The sequence below is a fragment of the Ilyonectria robusta genome (genome assembly GCF_021365365.1).
Source record: "Ilyonectria robusta strain PMI_751 chromosome Unknown BGZ61scaffold_11, whole genome shotgun sequence".
Taxonomy (NCBI): Eukaryota; Fungi; Ascomycota; class Sordariomycetes; order Hypocreales; family Nectriaceae; genus Ilyonectria; species Ilyonectria robusta.
Genome location: NW_025764445.1, coordinates 272,374 through 289,180, shown reverse-complemented (window position 1 = coordinate 289,180; position 16,807 = coordinate 272,374). Strand labels below are relative to the sequence as shown.

At 52.4% G+C, this 16,807-nt stretch overlaps 4 protein-coding genes and 1 non-coding gene across 5 annotated transcripts; 3 read left to right on the top strand and 2 right to left on the bottom strand.

The window, feature by feature from the left end:
• Positions 1–301: 301 nt before the first annotated feature.
• BGZ61DRAFT_t129 lies at positions 302–402 on the top strand. Its single transcript has one exon. It is a non-coding gene; the product is annotated as a tRNA-Leu (tRNA).
• A 194-nt stretch (positions 403–596) lies between these two features.
• BGZ61DRAFT_353025 (uncharacterized protein) lies at positions 597–4,198 on the bottom strand (the record flags this gene model as incomplete). Its single annotated transcript, XM_046240474.1, has 3 exons — positions 597–2,194; positions 2,252–3,777; positions 3,825–4,198. 3 exons carry the CDS (start codon positions 4,196–4,198, stop codon positions 597–599), a joined length of 3,498 nt encoding a protein of 1,165 aa, XP_046103564.1.
• A 645-nt stretch (positions 4,199–4,843) lies between these two features.
• On the bottom strand, positions 4,844–7,583 carry BGZ61DRAFT_452849 (elongation factor 3). The gene is made up of 2 exons (XM_046246005.1): positions 5,259–7,583; positions 4,844–5,202 (listed from the first exon to the last, which is right to left on the bottom strand). Exons 1-2 carry the CDS (start codon positions 7,534–7,536, stop codon positions 5,144–5,146), a joined length of 2,337 nt encoding a protein of 778 aa, XP_046103563.1. The 5' UTR covers positions 7,537–7,583; the 3' UTR covers positions 4,844–5,143.
• Positions 7,584–8,257: 674 nt separating this feature from the next.
• On the top strand, positions 8,258–9,134 carry BGZ61DRAFT_39494 (uncharacterized protein). Its single transcript, XM_046242908.1, has one exon. It carries the CDS (start codon positions 8,561–8,563, stop codon positions 9,062–9,064), a length of 504 nt encoding a protein of 167 aa, XP_046103562.1. The 5' UTR covers positions 8,258–8,560; the 3' UTR covers positions 9,065–9,134.
• A 3,271-nt stretch (positions 9,135–12,405) lies between these two features.
• Positions 12,406–16,792, top strand: BGZ61DRAFT_532971 (uncharacterized protein; the record flags this gene model as incomplete). Its single annotated transcript, XM_046253940.1, has 6 exons — positions 12,406–13,098; positions 13,164–13,228; positions 13,273–13,381; positions 13,434–13,946; positions 14,027–14,218; positions 14,291–16,792. 6 exons carry the CDS (start codon positions 12,406–12,408, stop codon positions 16,790–16,792), a joined length of 4,074 nt encoding a protein of 1,357 aa, XP_046103561.1.
• Positions 16,793–16,807: the final 15 nt, after the last annotated feature.

Below are 16,807 nucleotides of genomic sequence, written 5' to 3'. Positions count from 1 at the left end.
TGATAGTATAGGGTAGTAGCCCTTCGCTGAGTCGAGGTTTGCATCTCGTTCTTGTTGTTGCCTCTGGAATTGAACCGGCGCATTGCGAAGACGGAGGAAACTATGTTTGTTATTTAATGGAAAATAATCGATTAAATGCCTTGAGGGAAAGAATGGTACCTCTGAAGTTCCTTCTAAATACGGATTCGACAAGCGCTCAGCCTCAGCGAGACGTTGTGAGATGACCCCACCAACCCAACATCCAAATTCAGGTGTGGCTCGGCTCATATATGATAATAACGGAGCCACTAACAAGTCATCTGGTGAGATGGCCGAGTTGGTTATGGCGCCAGGTTAAGGTTAACCTTGACAACTACATTCCTGGTGGAGCAATCCTCCTGGGTTCGAATCCCAGTCTCATCATTTCTTTTTGCATTTTTCGTGCATTTTCGTTCTATACCCATGACACTTCTTGTGTGGAACCTCCTTTTGTTTTTGGTTCTGGGTTTCTTCGTTCGTGAATAGCGGATGATGAGGGGATGAAATCAGAGGCAAGAGAAAGACACAGGTTTAATCTAATACTGTTAATAAAGAAAATCTAAAACTAAATACATATATCAAGTCCCTGTCTTCTTAAAAGACGTGTCCCTATGTAGGACGAATGGATCCAACTCAATGCCCACATAGCTTTTCCCGTTATACCCTACATATCTCCCGAAACTGAAAGTTTGGTCTTTCCATCCCGAGGGAGGAGTTCCGTCTTTAACCGCTCGACTTGTTACAATATAGGACAGAACTGACCCAATTGTCGTCGGGACTCGTGGTAAGATGTAAAGGTTTTTCGGCAGATAGTAGGCCAACGCAATGACAAGATCGATGCAAAGTATGGTAATGGATATGATAAAAGCAGTATTATCCAAAACGATGCGAGTCTCCGAAGCAGATCTCGTCCCTGTAATAGACGACTTTTGCTTTGCCGCCTCCAAAAAATCCGGCTTAACACCAAGGAAGGCGGAAAAGGCTCGGCTGTAGAGTTTGGTTATTACCGGCGTAAGCTTGCTTGCGTCTGGAACCGGGAGATTTGGATCAAGGAAATCTCTGGATCCAGTCTCCCAGGCGATGAACTCGGACAACCAGCTCGATGTGCTGGTATTGTTTCTCCACCTTGAGTTCGTGAGTAAGAAACTTTTGTTCATTATCAGGAAGAGCAATTTCGTGTGGTTGCTCGCCTTGGTATAGTTCAAAGTCGACTCAATCTTGCCGACACGCTGGTAATCGAGAACATAGCCCTCCTCGTTAACGGTGACGTCGAACATGGCCGTTTTCAAGATTGGTTGGCACTGAGCGTAGCTATAAGACATGGTGGCATTTTTCTTTGCTCCCTTCGGTGCTCTGGCCCAAGCCACGGAGAATGGAGGAGTGCAAGGTACGCTCAAGTCGTCAGTAGTCGTGCGAGCGACATCCATCATTGTAGCTGGTTCACTGGATGGCCACTGGATGGCGGCTGCAAAGAAATTTTTTAAAAGGTTATCAGGGCGAAATGCACACACTGAAGAAGTGTCGCCCTCATCATCTTCCTCAGCATCAACCTCGTGGATAGTATAAGTCGAAGCTGGTATCGATGTGCAATTGGCATCGACCCCGAGCCCTCTGGTTCGCACTGTGTAGTCGTCGCTAGGTGTCGCCTTGTCTGCCTTGACAATGGAATGTGGTAGAAAGAAGTAGTCGGTTGATACCCATGGCGATAATGGTGAGTTGTAAGACATGTTCGCCAGTGTCATAGCTAGGAAGTCTCCGTAACCTTGACTGCCTACCCCGGTGTTTTCTTGAATCACATCATTGTTGAATTGTGACTCGTATAAAGGCTGGAATTCCTGTGCGTATTCGACCACCACGGGCTTTTCATTAAACGTTGCACTCAGACTGACAGCTAGCACATCCGCGAGGAGAGCAGCAAGACAGAGCAGGGCTAGCATGATGTGCCGAGATTTGATTGCCTTGAAGAGTGCCAGTTGCGGTGGGACTGAGGCATACGTGGCCTCGATGGACTTCGCTGGCCGAGAATGCCCCTCACAGAGATCGATGAAGGGCTGGAAGATGCATATTGTTCGTGTCAGGAAAATCCAGAATGACTCGAGCAGTGTAGCAATGACGGTCGGGATGTAATTCTCGAGTAGTTGTAGGACCTCAAAGTTATTTGAAGGGAGACGTAAGCCTAAGAGGGCGATTAGTTGTGATGTCAAGAAATAACAATGGTAGAGGGGTTACCAACCGTTTTGCTTCTGCTCCATCGCCTTCAAAACCGACAGCACAACAATGCTAGCCACCAGAACTGCTGCGAAAGCACATCCAGTTCCCGTCCTCATTACCCATGGCTTAATGGGCTTGAAGTAGCATCTCGGAGGCATGCCGCGCCGCATGTCAGAAGGTGTTGCATCGGCGTCTTCCATCGTGATCAGTTCGTTGCGTTTTGAGAGTCGGTCGCCGCCTAGCTGAAACCTCTTGCCTTGGAGACTACTCGCAAGGAGTTTCTCGTTGGCCGTGTCCATGGATCGAAACACCTTCGCCCCATCTGGGCTGTTGTGGGCAATATCCAGCAGTTGGCCGATCGAGGACGGGTTTGTGTATAAGGCGCATGCAGAGGTCCGCGAATAATAAAGAACAAGGCCTGCCGCAATGGCAATCAACAGCAGTAGCGCTTCCAAAACCGCAGCAAAGACTCTGCTAACAACTATGCCTGTCAGTTGAAAGACTGATTTCGCCGAGTCATTGGTCGATGTCTTTTCCTCCGTGAGTCGATCCATCATGGCAAGGCTGAATAGTTGCTTGTGGACATCCTGCACCAGGCCCTGGAGCTTCGATGGGTCCTTCAACACCTCAACGGATTGGCCCTTTTCGGCAAGCGAGTAGCGGAAGATGGGATTCAGCGAGACGCTGATGTTTTCCGCGCTCTCCAGTGTCCGCATTTCAGGAAAATGCATGCTCACAAAGTCTCTGGTATTCGAGTACGAGGCTGTCTGAAAAAGGGGTAGCGACCTCAGGTACGGCATCAGGGAGAGCTCCTCCGAACTGAGCTCTGTCGGCTTGGAAAGCGGCTCCATAGCGCTATCCACAGGTTGTAAATCTCGAGAAGTAACCGTGGCTCTAACTTGCTGCTTATGATAAGACAGGTCGCAATGTAGTGCTGTGATGTTGAATTCCGGTGCTTCGTCGGCCGAGCGCTCTTCCTGCTTGTACCAATAGACTAAGGCAGAGTAGAGGGTATCCGAAGGCTTTTCGCAGTCATAACTGCTGATATTGTACATTAGGTCAGGTATGTTGTCCATGTAGGCCACGGTGATATTGAAGTCAGAGCCATAGAGCATTAATAGCGCACTACAACCTCTCCCCTGAAAGTCGTACATTGGGTTGTTGCGGGACCCGTTGTTTGTTTTCTTGACTGTGGCGGGTGTGCAAGTAAACTCGGCCCACAACTTGGTTGTCTCGGCGGTCCAATTTCTCTCAATGTTGGACAATGCAGAATCATCAACATCGTCGTTGACGTAGAAGGGCAGAAGTGCGTAATCCCGGGCCGTGAAGGCGGGATATGACTGGTTCAGCCACCCGATCGCATATGCCATGTTGAGATAGCGCATGTTGATGACTTGTTCGTCGGCTGGCAGCAGCATTGACCTGTTCATTGCCGAGGCGGATCTTGTGTGCGTCGAAGTAGATATACCGAGCAGCGCACTCTGCAGAGGCGTCATGACCCAAAAGATGAGCACCACGGAAAATCCAGACAGGAAGACGGGCCAGTGCCTGTGGAATTTAGCAAAGTCTCGCCAAGCTACAACACAGCGTCTTACCTGCGCTTCGCGGCTCGAATCGGTGCCAAGGCAATAAAGTCGGAGGGATAATCCAGAAGAATTGAATCCTCGGCGGTCGCTCCGGTCGACTTGGAGAGTTCGATCCATGGCTGGATTCGCTTGATATCGAGATCGACCCAGCCCCATAGCATGCTGAAAAGAACCGCAACGACGGTGGGCACGTAGAGGTAGCTGAGCATGGCGTATGTCGCTATCTCATCTTGAGACGAGGATAGTGCTAGGCCTCCCCGCACTTGACTCAATTGCGCAAGAGTCTCAATAACGGCAAAAAGAATTAGTGACAGCGCTGCGACACCCAAGAGAACTGGTGTCGATAGAAGCAGGGGCTTCCAGCCGCCCGATCTGGTGTCCATTGCTGGTGTCTCAGCGTCCTTGTCAACGGCCATGGTGACGGTCAGGGCAGTTTCATCAGCCCTCAGAACAGCATTTCTCATACAAAAAATACAAAGGCAGTGGGCTCGCAAAACGACAGAGAAGAACGCAGTAGAAAACGCACCTCGAAACCTATCAACTCCTGCAGCGGGTATTAATATCGCTGCACTTCATGTGTGTTGTTGGTTCGAGCTGCCACTGAATGCGGAGCCCGTTTGACCAGCGTTTGCTGCCAGGGTCTGGTTGGGCAGACTGAAGGAAAGCGCCTGCAGGAAGGATTATTAGGCTATTCGCTCTCGTTTCATCGACTAGGTGCAGCTTCAGCCGGCAGGGATAGTTGGACTGATCACACTCGTATTGCGAGCTAGAGTGGAGACAGCTTGGCATGATCCTATGTGCCCAGCGCTTAACAAAAATAGACCACTAGAAAGACCGAGACAAGCCCAGACCAGCTTTTGGACTCTCTCTGGACCCTCTCGATCCTCGGTCCTCATTAATTTGATGCGCACCAGGTCGTGCGCTGCTGCAAAGCAACATTGCAACATCAAGATACAGCACTCGGCATCGTAGACACACAGCCCTCCCCGGCCGCTATACAACATCGTCACTACGCAGCACGTCAAAAATGATCTTATCAAGTCTATTTTGGCTCTATCTATTGCCAACTTCCAAGTCCACCTAAGGCCAAGGAATCAACACATCTGGAATCCTCCAATCCCAGACACAGCCTCCATCCATTTTCCCCAGGTGGTAAGTCTAACAGAGCATCCCATCTCTATCGGGAGCCCAAGTGTGCAGTCCATCCATTACCAAGACGCACCCTTAACTTTTGATCAACGCAAGACAAAGGAAATATGGTATGTGGTCATCAAAAGAAGTTTGTCGTCAGAACATGGTCGAGTATCGGCGTTGGAAAAATGATTTCTTTACAGATCATCCTCATCGCTGAACACCTCCTCACCACGCTTGCGGCGAGCCATACGCTCTGTAAAACTGTTAGCATCTGTCGTGCTTGATTGATTGTGGTGTGATGTGACTTACCCTTCTTCTTCTTTCGCGCCTCAGAAGAGCTCAGCTTGACCTTCTTCTTGGTGGAGACAATCTTGTTGCCCATGGCGTCGAACTTCTCCTCCTCATCATCGCCGTCACCCTTGAGACGGGGACCAGCACCCTGGCCCTGGACCCAGTTGTGGCCGGAGGGAGTCATCTGACCGTCAACGACGGCCCAGACCTCCTCAGTCAAGTCCTTGGTGAACTCGGCAGAGTGGGTAATGATGATGACACCACCCTCGAACTTCTTGAGGGCCTTGGACAGGGCACCGAGAGAGTCACGGTCGAGGTAGTTGGTGGGCTCGTCAAGGACGATAAGATGGGGTCGCTGCCAAGAGCAAGCGGCGAGGACGGTCTTGACACGCTGGCCACCAGACAGACCACGCATGCGAGAGTGAGAGACCAGCTCGGCGTCGAGGCCGAAGTTGGCGCAGTGAGACTCAATCTCCTTTCGGACCAGAGGTCGGAACTGACCAGAGGCGAGGGCCTCCTTCATATCGACATCGGCAACCATCTTCTGATGAGAGGCCAGGAGCTCGTTACGGGGCAACCAGGCGTTGTCAGCGGTCATCATGGGAATCCATCGCTCGTTCTTCATGCCAATGTTCTCACCCAGGGCGAATGAACACTCGTACTCGTAGCTGTTCTTGAACTTTCTTCGGCTGTTGATGCCGATGACGCGACGCTGGGAACCCTCGACGCGGAAGACCTTGTCCATGGCCTTCTCATCAGCCTCGGTGATGATCTTGTTGGCACGGTCCATGGTCTCACGATCCTCACCAGTCTGGAATCGCCACTGGATGTACTCAGAGGGGGTCTTGTCCAGGTGGTGATCGATATGGGCAAAAGCGTGCTGCTTGATGTAGGCGATACGGATGTTCTCGTGCTGGTAGATCTCACCCTGGGTAGGGATGAGCTCACCAGTGAGGACGTTGATCAGGGTGGACTTGCCAGCACCGTTGGGGCCAATGACGGCAATACGGGAGCCGAGCGAGCACTGGAAGGAGATGTCGGTGATCTGGGGCTTGGTGGTACCGGGGTACTGGAAGGACATTCTGGTGGCACGGAGGATGGCCTTGGCCTTGGTCTTGACACCCTCGAGGAAACCGGGCTCAGGGAAGGTGAACTCCATCTCGGAGGCGCCGAGCTCGTAGTAAGACTTGGCAGAGGGGCAGCGCTCGACGAAAGCCTTCAGGTTACCACGGTAGCGCTTGAGCTTGAAGCGCTCGTAGTGGACAATGTGCTGGCAGACGTTGTCGAGGAAGCCGGAGTCGTGAGAAACGATGATGGAAGTGCAAGGGGAGTTCTGGAGGTACTCCTCGAGCCACTTAACGTTCTTGACATCCAAATGGTTGGTAGGCTCATCGAGCAGCAGGATATCGGGGGCCTCGAAGACGGCACGGCACAGGGCCAGCTTCATCTTCCATCCACCAGAGAGGGCGCTGATCTCACCCTTGATCATCATCTCGGTGAAGCCGAAGTCGAGAAGCTGCTTCTCGACATCATCCTGAGTGTTGGTGACGCCAGCCTCGGCAAGCTTCTTCATGGTCCACTCAATGGTGGTCATCTCAGTATCGGCAGAGTCCAGGTCGTGCTCGACGAAGACAGTCTTGACTTCGTCCTGCTTGGGGAAACCCTCGACCTGCTCGTTGTTGATAGCGCGCATGAGGGTGGACTTTCCGGAACCGTTGGGACCGCAAAGACCGTAGCGCTGGCCACGCTTGAGACGGAGATGGGTCTGGTTGAGAAGAATCTTGGCACCGTAGGCGAGAGAGAAAGTGCAGTTGCACAGATCCTCACCCTCCTCCTCGTCCTCCTCCTTGTCAGCCTCAGCAGCAGCGCTGGGAAGAGCGGCTCGGCGGAGAGCCTCAACGAGAGACTCGGCGTTGTCGATGCCAGAGATGACAGCAACGTAGGGCTTGAGGTTCTCGTTCCAGATGGCGAGCTCGGCCTCCTTCTCATCGACGAGCTGACCGGCCATGGCGGCGATGTACTGGACAACAGGGCCCATCTTCTCGACGTAGTTGGCGAACTTGGGCTTGAGGACGGCCTCGACCTTGGGGACGACAACGTTGAGAGCACCGTCCAGGCGGGCCTCGGGGATGACGCCATCCTTGATGTTACCGACACGGGTGAGGGTGTCAAGAGCCTGCTTGGTCTTCTCACGAGCCTCGGGATCAGCCAAGTTGTCGTAGTTCTTCTGGAGACCAGGCATCATCTTGGGCAAGAAAGGAGCGACAATGTTGGGGTCGTCGACCAGCTTGCACATGTTGTCGACAATGACAGCAGCCTTTCGCTTGATACCAGTGTCACGCTCACCGAGACCACGATCCAGAAGAGGGACCATGAGGGCGAGGGTGGGCTCCTGAACCTCAGTGACGAAGGTAGTGGCACCGAGCAAGTGAACGGTCTCAGGGACGTTCTCAGGCTTGGCGATACACTTGATAAGCTCGGGAATGAAGCGCTCAATATCCCTGTTGACAATCAACTGGCAGAGCTGCTCCATGGTCTTGTAGGCGCGCTCCTTGACCTCCTTCTTGGTGTCCCACATGGATTCGGAAATGACGGGGATCAACTCGGGGACGCGGTAAGCGAGCTGGGCGGGGGAGGTCTTGACGAGGGTATCGATGAAGTCGAGGGCAATCATCTTCTCGGGCCACTTCTGGGCGGTGCGGATGGACTCCATGATGGAGGGAAGGGCAGCCTTGACGGCGTTGGCGTTCAGGGCGCCAGCAATGGCGAGAACGGCACCGGAGGCGGCATTCTTGACAGCGGTAATCTTGTCACCAACGGCGGCGAGGACGTTGGGGAGGAGGACGACAAGGTAGGGCTCGATAGAGGCGGAGACCTCGGCGTGGGAGGCAATGGCCTGGATGGCGATGGCGGCACGCTCACGGGCGACAGCATCCTTCTTGCTGGCGAGGTCCTTCTTGAGACCATCGATGACCCTGCAAAATTGGGTTCGTTAGCCAAAAGTCGCCACTAAAAACTTTTTGTGGGCGCTGAACCGGGCGCCCGAGCGGCCGCAGCAGGGGAATGTGAATTAGCGCCCAAGGTCGCCCAACGGGGCTTTTTTTCTGTGAAGTGAGGGGGAGGGGTAAAAAAAAATTCAATGCGTGGCAGAAAGCCGGCCACTCGCCCTGCTCGGCAATAGGCAGTCCACGCTTCCACGCAAGCACAGGCATGCCGCCGCTGGGTTGGACTGCCGATTGCTGCAGGTAGCGAGCAGGGCATTAACCGGCAGAAGAAAAAATTGACAGGGTGGCGAATGTGTGAGATGAAGCATGTGAAGCATGAACCGCCATCTCTCGCGCTCCATCCTCAGCATCGGGAAAATGCCAGGACTGAAGCCGAGGAGAGGCAGACAAGCCAAAGTATGCAAAGGAGGCGCTGGATCGGGGCAAAGATACTCACTTGGTGGGGACAGCCTGGTCCTCGATGCGACCGTTGATGAAAGAGGCCAGCTCGTTGGCAGACTCCTTGATGGCGGAGGCTTCCTTGGACACGGTGAGCTTCTGGAAGAGCTCGTCCAGGACCTTGATGCTCTGAGCGTTCTCGGTAGGCATCTTGGCGGATGTTTGGATTTTTTCTTTTTTTGGAGGGGTATTAGGAAGAGAAAGTCGGATCGTCGTGAAGCCCACAGAGATCGATGGAGGGGTCGACTCTGTTGTTATCGGCGGGGTGACGATATGGTGATCCTCTGGAGGAGGGGCCGGGTTCGTTCAGTGGAGATAATCCAAGGAACAAAACGCGCGAGCGTCGAAGAGAAAGGTTCGTCTGGAGGAGGACGACCGTAGAGAAAGATGGATGGGGGAGGATGAGATCGAAAGGAAGAAGGGAGGGAGAGGGGAGAAAAGCTCGGAGAGGCCTGGGACAAGTTTTATGTTATGTGCCTCGCCTCCTCCGGAATCCACAACTTTTTTTTTTTTTACTGGGGTTAGCCGTCAGCGAGCCACAGTGCAGTGAGAGCACCAAGCTCACACTGGTCCTCACACTGGCCCTCGCACTGGCCACAGCGCCCAAGATTCGGCGCCGCCAAAATTCTCGCTCCTTCCGTTTACCCCTCCAGGCCCCTCGCCCCGCCCCCTCCACCGCCCCCTCCACCCCTCCTTCCCTTTCTTTCCCTGCCCGTCGTGCCCGTGGCAGCCCAAAACTAAATGCACTGTACCACACTGTACACTTCCCTCCTGTGACGGCAAACTGCGACTCAGGCTTATCGGGTTTATCAGCGCGCGCTAATCCTAAAATAGGTAGTGGGAGATGGTTGCTTTCCAGTGAGGCGAGGGCGGTGAAGCCTCTCGATGCCACCCTTCGCGGCTAGACCCATGCACAAATACTGCAATTCATTGGCGACGAGATTGATGGGTTCTTGACTGGGATACGGGTTCCTGCTCTGCCTGTGAGAGGGAAAAGAGTCGGGAGTTGGAGGCGAACCTTGCCAGCAGCCACAACCGCAGCGATAGCGAGGAGGGTTGAGTTGGGAACTATGCCCTGTTAGTCTGGTCCCTTGTTTTTTTTCCTCCGACCCCCGACGGGGCCGTTGGTTCTTTATTGTACACATTTTTGAAATTCTAAAATGTTTGCTTCTTATTATCCTAGCATCCCTCTCCCTTGAACCGCGAGCGCAGTGTCATCCCCCAATAGGCAAGAGGTTACGGATGTTGTCGGTTGGGATATTAGGAGGTTGTTCTCTAGCACTCCACTTTCTTCTTTCCAAACCGAGTTATCCACTCTCAGTCTCTGCCGTCTCCATGACGACCTAGCTATACCTGCGGTGCTGTCTGCGTGTCGCAGATTAGCGATGAAGTGGCCCGGATATTGAGATGGAGCCGGAGAAAGAGACATAGTGGGGTCAATACTGAACTTTTCGTATTCGTACGAGGTGGTGGTGGTGGTGAACTGAATCGTCGCCAAACCGCCACATTACCTCAAGCGATGGTCAGAATGCCGTCACAGATCCCGCACCAGCTCATGGGAAAATTATGTATGTTTTATAAACATCTTTTAACCAACAAATTACTTTCCTCGACCAAGACTGCGGGACCTGCGAATACTGTGTTGTACTGGGTGTGTTCAGCTAAGATGCCGATGCTACTGCTCGGATATCCCTCAGCATTGGTTGGTTGGGTGGCTGGCTGGACCTCCTGCCGTCCGGGGTCTTTCCCTGTTTCCTAAACCGAGGACATCGTAGTTCGCATAAAGTGAAGATGCCTGAGGCTTTGTCCCAGGATCTAAGGCATCTGATCTGGGGCATCGATCTAGCCGAGGAACAACCTCTCTTTATTCCGATACTTGACCCTCAACCCTCAACCAACAAGGCGAAACGGCCACTCCGGACGACACCAGCTAACATAGCACCAGCAGCCAACTCATGTAGCTTCTGTTGCCTCCCAATTATTTCCCAATCACCGGAGGCGAGTTATCCTTGGCTGATGGTCGGTGGGGCCTGGCTTATCCACCATGATCCGCCATTCCCAATCATTGCCTCCGCCACGTTGCCACGGCACATCTACTTGAGTGGCTACCTACCACCGATGCGTGTCCAGCTCGCACTGTGGTGTTCCCATACTGTTGCAGCGAATAGTGTTTGGATAAGTTTACGCCGGGTGCTGGACGAAGAGGCATGTTTCTATTCTCATGTGCTACTACTCGTGATGGTGATAGTATTGATGCATTTTGGGCATCTCAGATTGCAGGGCTTCCCATGCTTGCAGCGGTGCTGAACTGAAGCCAATGCCGTGCCCTTGAGGCTGAGCTCTCGTCAGCATCACTTCGTTCCACAGGAGTCATACCAATGCTGACCACCCCAGCGACTGCTCGAATATCCTATGCTTCACACATTGTACATGCGCTCAGATCCTGGGCTTATCCTCCGATATGGAATGGACCGTGGGTTCTATTTCGCGGGGCCCCGGAGTATCCAAATGCTTGGCCTCAGACCCTCACCGACTATTGCATGGTCCACATGCCAACCCAGAAACGGCAGAAACAGTCGAGAGTCATCTACGCCGAGTGATCTACTCTAGCAAACCGGCACAGTTTGGACCGGCTCTGAATCTGGAGTTGCATCCACTTCTGTTTCTCTGGCGGTACCTACGCCATCTCCCAATCCCATGCAGAAGGCGTACAGGCGTCAGTGCAGATAATCCCTGACCATGGCTGCTGTCAACAGCCCAAGTCAACCCTCGCTATCAAGCTGTGCGAAGCCTAGATATGAAGACGGAGCAGCAACGTTTCCAGGTCGGTAAATCGAGCCTGGGAATCTGTCTGTCCTGTCCATTTTATCCACCAAACTAGAGGATCAACATGATAATTTTTCACATTGCAAATAATTGGGTTAAGCCGATCAAGCAGCAGCACCTCAACTTCTCAGGACTCAGACCCGAACCTCCTGCATTGCATTGCGCCTACCCCCTGCCCAACCCGCATCGCATAACCATGACAACAAGAGACGGCGCAGCCAACCTCAGTTTCAGGGCCTGTCCCGATTTCCTTCCATATCATAGATCGCTGTGACCTCTCCTACGACGGTAGATTTCTTTGACATGACACTCAATTCGCTCGTTTGGGCCTTTGAGTTTTAAATGGTTCCAGATCCTACCTTGACGGTTGAGTGTTGGTGTTGTATTTTACATTAAAATAGAGCTGAAGCTTCAAAGAATCTTTGTTCATTCAGGCTTTTACTCACAAAGCCCTGTTAAAATTAAGGGACAAGTCCGAATCTATGAAAATCTTCCTCGGGTGTGAAATACTACGTGTTCTTCGCGTACTCGCCTGGGCTCAGGTCTGAGAAATAGCTTTTAAATATCATATATTATTTTGAGTCCGTTTTCGCAATGTAGATCAACGCTGGGACAGAGCGTGCAATGAATATACCCAATCTTGTTCGCCTTTTGTCTCGCTCTCTAACAATGAACATCTCATTCCATACTGTCCTCGAATCATGAGACATAAGTAACAATGGTGTCCGATCCCAGACATTGTTCTTTGTTGAAGAACTGTCATGTTCTAACAATGACAGACAACGCGACCCTCCTTTGAGGGACAAATGCACAAAAGGGTGCTGTTCCCCTTCTCGTGTTGGATTATTTTCTGTCCAACAACCCCGGTATTGACATTTCCAGTACAACTCACCGCGATGTCTTCAAATCAGCCCAATGAGGGCCACAAGCAACCTCTGAATGACCCCATGGCTGGCTTCTTGGGAGATGAAGACTCTATACCCGATGACACGGATTATTCCGAATGTAGTGATGAATCAGAAGAGAGCAATCCTGACCCATGGATTCCACACGACCCATTTCTGTCGGATGTGCGGCGAATACAATGGCCAAAGGTTCTGATGCCTCCCAAAAACGCCAAGGAAGGCTGTTGGGATCACGTTCGCTATGCACCCGCTTGGACGGACCCAGACTGGGAAGACAATGGCCCGGGGCGAGACGATCTCGACTACCCCATTAAAAACGGTCTCATGAGTCAAGTTAGACCAGCATTGCTTGCAAAAGATCAGATCCAGAACCCGACCCAGTATGCCAAGAGATTCGGCATATTTCCTGGTCGAGTTGACGGTCGTTCCAGGACATCCCCAACTCGGGCCGAGAGCCGACAAGTATTTCCCAGCGGAGATGTCCGAACCGGAAAGCAAGTATTCATTCGGCTTGAGGAGTTGGCTGCTGAAAAGGGATATTCTCTGGACGACTTCATGGCTCAAAAAGGAATCGACACGAGCAATATGCGCGAAACTGACGAAGCATGCATTCGAGTGTATGAAGAGCTACTGGTTGACGAATATTGGCAAGGAATCATCTTTGGAGATTTAACAATGGATGAGGTACGTGAGAAATACGGGAACTGATTCGCCATCTGTGTGAGTGGCGTTGCTAACAATGTTTTTAGCTGCGTGCTGAAGACTACTTCACTATGGGCGATGCCGAATCGAATCTGAAAGGACCATTGCATCCGTGAGTCTCCCATCCTCAGTTACAACGCTGGCTAACATCAAAAGGTTGCTGGATCGGTCCCGTTGGGTTAACACACGTTGGCTTGGGTTTGAGGAAACGGAACCCCGTACTGCATATAACATTAATGGCGAGCGAGGGGAGTATGATCCACGAGTAAGATTCTATCCTTGATTTCGCCGCTAGGGATACTCACATGATGGATTAGAAGAATGACAGGGTCTGGGACGCCATGCAGCCAGCTCTCCAACTCGCCTCACGACTTCTCCGGGCAGACGATCCCTTCCTCTCCGCCGTAAAGGACGTCACGAACAGGTTTCGTATTGACGATACGCTCGACCGGAGGCCAATTGAAGAGAGGGAGGAGACCCCGAGATTCCAGTTTCGGCGTTTTGTCGACATGAATGACCCCGATTTAGTGCCAGCTGCCAAAAGGATGCGACAATATCCCAATTTCAACGCCTCGGCTTTCACCGAAGCTGCACTCGAGAGGTGCCTTCAGCTGAATATACGTAGCGGGCACTATCACTTCGGTACTCGCTTTTTTGAGAACGCGCCCGCCGGCGTCACGGCGGGCTCAGCCTTGGAAGATCCGAACGCGCCCATCAGGATAAGCATATGTGCGGAGCTGGTCTGGCCGCTCTTGGAACCAAATTTCAGCACGAGCGAGAAACTGATGGCGAGCTTTATCCTTGCCACGACCATTGTCCATGAACTCATGGTGAGTTTATTAGATGGGGATTCTCCTTCTAAATGCATGCAAAGTCCCTTCCGGAGTTGAAGGCTAACAAATGATTATAGCACGGGTGGGGCATCTCTCACTACAAGTGGCTATACAGTCCAGACGCGTATGGAATCTCAGACCCAGTCCTCCAAGGCATTTGCGATGAACTACGCGAGGAACTGTATCCTGGGGGGAAATGGTCAATGTCCATGGAGCCGAGCTTCGAAGAAGATTCCGTTTCAGAGCTTGGCCATGCATATGAACAACATGTAATTAACTCACTCTTGAAACATCTCTACGCGTCACAGCATCTAAGACGATAACTAACCATTCATCTTTAGGTTCTTGGCGGTGGTTCGTGGTCGTTGTCTTCCAACATGAGCCTGCGGGCAGGCCCATCCCTCCTAGGAGACTATTCGGGGTTGGCTATCCACGTTAACTGGCCCGATGGAACGCCTGATGCCATGCTGCATGTTCTTTCTGAGCCCAAGCCTCGTTCAGAACAGTATGCCCATTTCCTCCGAATCAACGATGTCCAGCAATACTTTACCGAGGAGTTTTGGCAAATCTCGGTCAAGAAGTACGGCATGGCTGCGATGAGGAATCCCTCGAAGAAACCACACAAGATTTTCTTCGCTCCCGAAACCTGTCGGACCAGCGCCGCACTCTTCCGTGAGAGCGGTCTGGGCCCAAGGGAAGTCCGGGAGTGGATAGTCAACTACCTCTACACCCTCAACCAGCAGGGCAAATCCACGCTCAACACATATCTACGGACGCTCGTTTCAGAAGCATGTAATTTTGGCCTGATGACCAAGCGCTTTCTCAAAGACAAGAAAACACGAACTGCCACCGAGTGGCTCTGGCTAAAGACAACTAAATTCGCCCTCATGCTTGTCCTAGAGCTCAGAGGCCACGTGATCGGGTTGTCGAACAGTTCAGAGGAGAAGAAACTCGCGAGCTTTAACAAGGAGTACTCGAGGTGGATGCAACTGGCCACCTCGGCTGGCGCTTGGCCCGATGAACGGTCTCAGAGGTGCCATGGCGGCGTCTACACCTTTCGTCAGTCCGTCTCTAACATTAGTATAAACGACCACAACGACCGCATCATCCCAAAGTTGATGGACCTGGTAAACTACCTCGAGGCTGAGCGTGAGCACCAAGAAAGTATGCTATGCGAGCTTTATAAGCTTCCTTCACAGTTCTGGGTACACTACAAACGCGGGTTTGAAAGCCACTACAAGTTCTGGAAAGACCAGACAACTCTCATCTTAAGGTCGCTGTCTACTATCATGCAAATGGCGAACGACATCCGCGCCTGCTTTCCGCCTTGGGATGGCGAATGGAGAGCGCGGTTGCAGTCTCTTGCAACGGCATTCACCAACATCCAAAGGCTCCTCGAGATGGACAATAAGAAAGTTGGCGAAAACTGGCACGATCTGTTGGTGACGGTGCCCATGCTTCGCAAATGCCGGCGGCAGGCCCATCAGCGGTTGTTTCCCTTTGCCAAGCAGGAGATGCTGAACCTAACGGGTGAGGATCTTGAGAATCTGAAGGAGTTTAAGAAACAGCTCGATATCATGGTGAACCTGGAATCGTACAAGATTGTTCTTCCGGAAACGGACGTGGATGAACAGGGACTCATGCAAAGGTGGGCTGGCCTGCTGGATGATGTGATGGAGAAGAAATCGAGCGGGTCAAAACTGGCGAGCGTATTCGACACGCGGCCGGTGCAAGGCCTCGCTGGAAAGCTGAAGCAACAGGAGTTGGAAGCCGAGAAGAACAAATGGGATCGTGCAGCCGAGCAGGCAGCAAAAAACACCAAGAAGGCAAGGCAGAAGCAAAAAGGACCAACACTTCAACAAAGAGCCGAGTCTCAGGCGCTTCAAGTGCCACAAGTCACACCACAGATCACGCAGCCATACGTCCAAAGCGCTGCTGTCCCGTTTGGAGGCTTCCAGGCAGCGCAGTTCGGGCAGACAAGCCAGATGTCCAGCTCAACACCAGGCCTCGGCACCACCAGCCACGGTTTTGGGCCCTACGCGTCTGGTTCTAGCTTATTCCCGTCACAAAAAGAAGGAGAGAAGGCACCATGGACAGCCAACAACCCGGCTGATCAGGCCGCTCAGGTCAATGAAGGGGATAAAAGCAAACCATATAAGACACAGCCTATTGGTAGCATCATGCCTCATCCGTTTGCGATCCGATCGACTATCACAAAAGACCTCTTGAACGTGGTATCAGAAAAGCTCGAATCTTCAGCTGTAGGTTCATTTGAACAAGATGGGCCTCGAGAGGGCGAGTCTATTCTTGGGCGGCCTGGGCCTCAGGGAGATGGAGAGCTCGGGAACATGGACGACGCGTGGGAGCAGCAGGATGTCGAGATGGAGGGAGTGGAATATGACGATGAAGGCCAGGAAGAGAATGGTGATGTGTTGGATAAGTGGCTGCAGGGCGAAAAGAGAAACGAGGAAGAACAGGCCGCTGCCCGGGACCGCGATGCGAACAAGGGTCACAATGGCATGAACTTCCCACCGGGTGCGGCATTTGTCGCAAAGTTGATGTGGGATGACGACGACACTGTCTCGACGAGTTCGGTAGCTTCGAGCCCAGCGACTCAGGAGAGCAACGATACCACGGCCGTTGAGTCGGATGGTTCAAGCGGACTCGAGACGGACGGAGGCTCTGGGTTAGATACGGAGGTTGCCGATGTTAAGTCAGCAGGGTTGAAGAGAAAGCGGAGCTGTGTCGCTGCAGGTGAGACCAAAAGGGCTAAATTGGACGGAAATAAGAGAGAAGGCAAAACATGGTGGAAAGTGGTAGCTGAAGCTTGGCGTTTGAGGTGATTTGGGGTGGGTTAG

Excerpts from the sequence above, each read along its gene's own strand:
- BGZ61DRAFT_452849 (XM_046246005.1), bottom strand. The coding sequence starts at position 7,536 with ATGTGCAAGCTGGTCGACGACCCCAACATTGTCGCTCCTTTCTTGCCC. Across the intron at positions 5,203-5,258 it reads GGCGCGAAAGAAGAAGAAGG|AGCGTATGGCTCGCCGCAAG; the intron begins GTAAGTCACATC and ends ACAGTTTTACAG.
- BGZ61DRAFT_39494 (XM_046242908.1), top strand. The coding sequence starts at position 8,561 with ATGAACCGCCATCTCTCGCGCTCCATCCTCAGCATCGGGAAAATGCCA.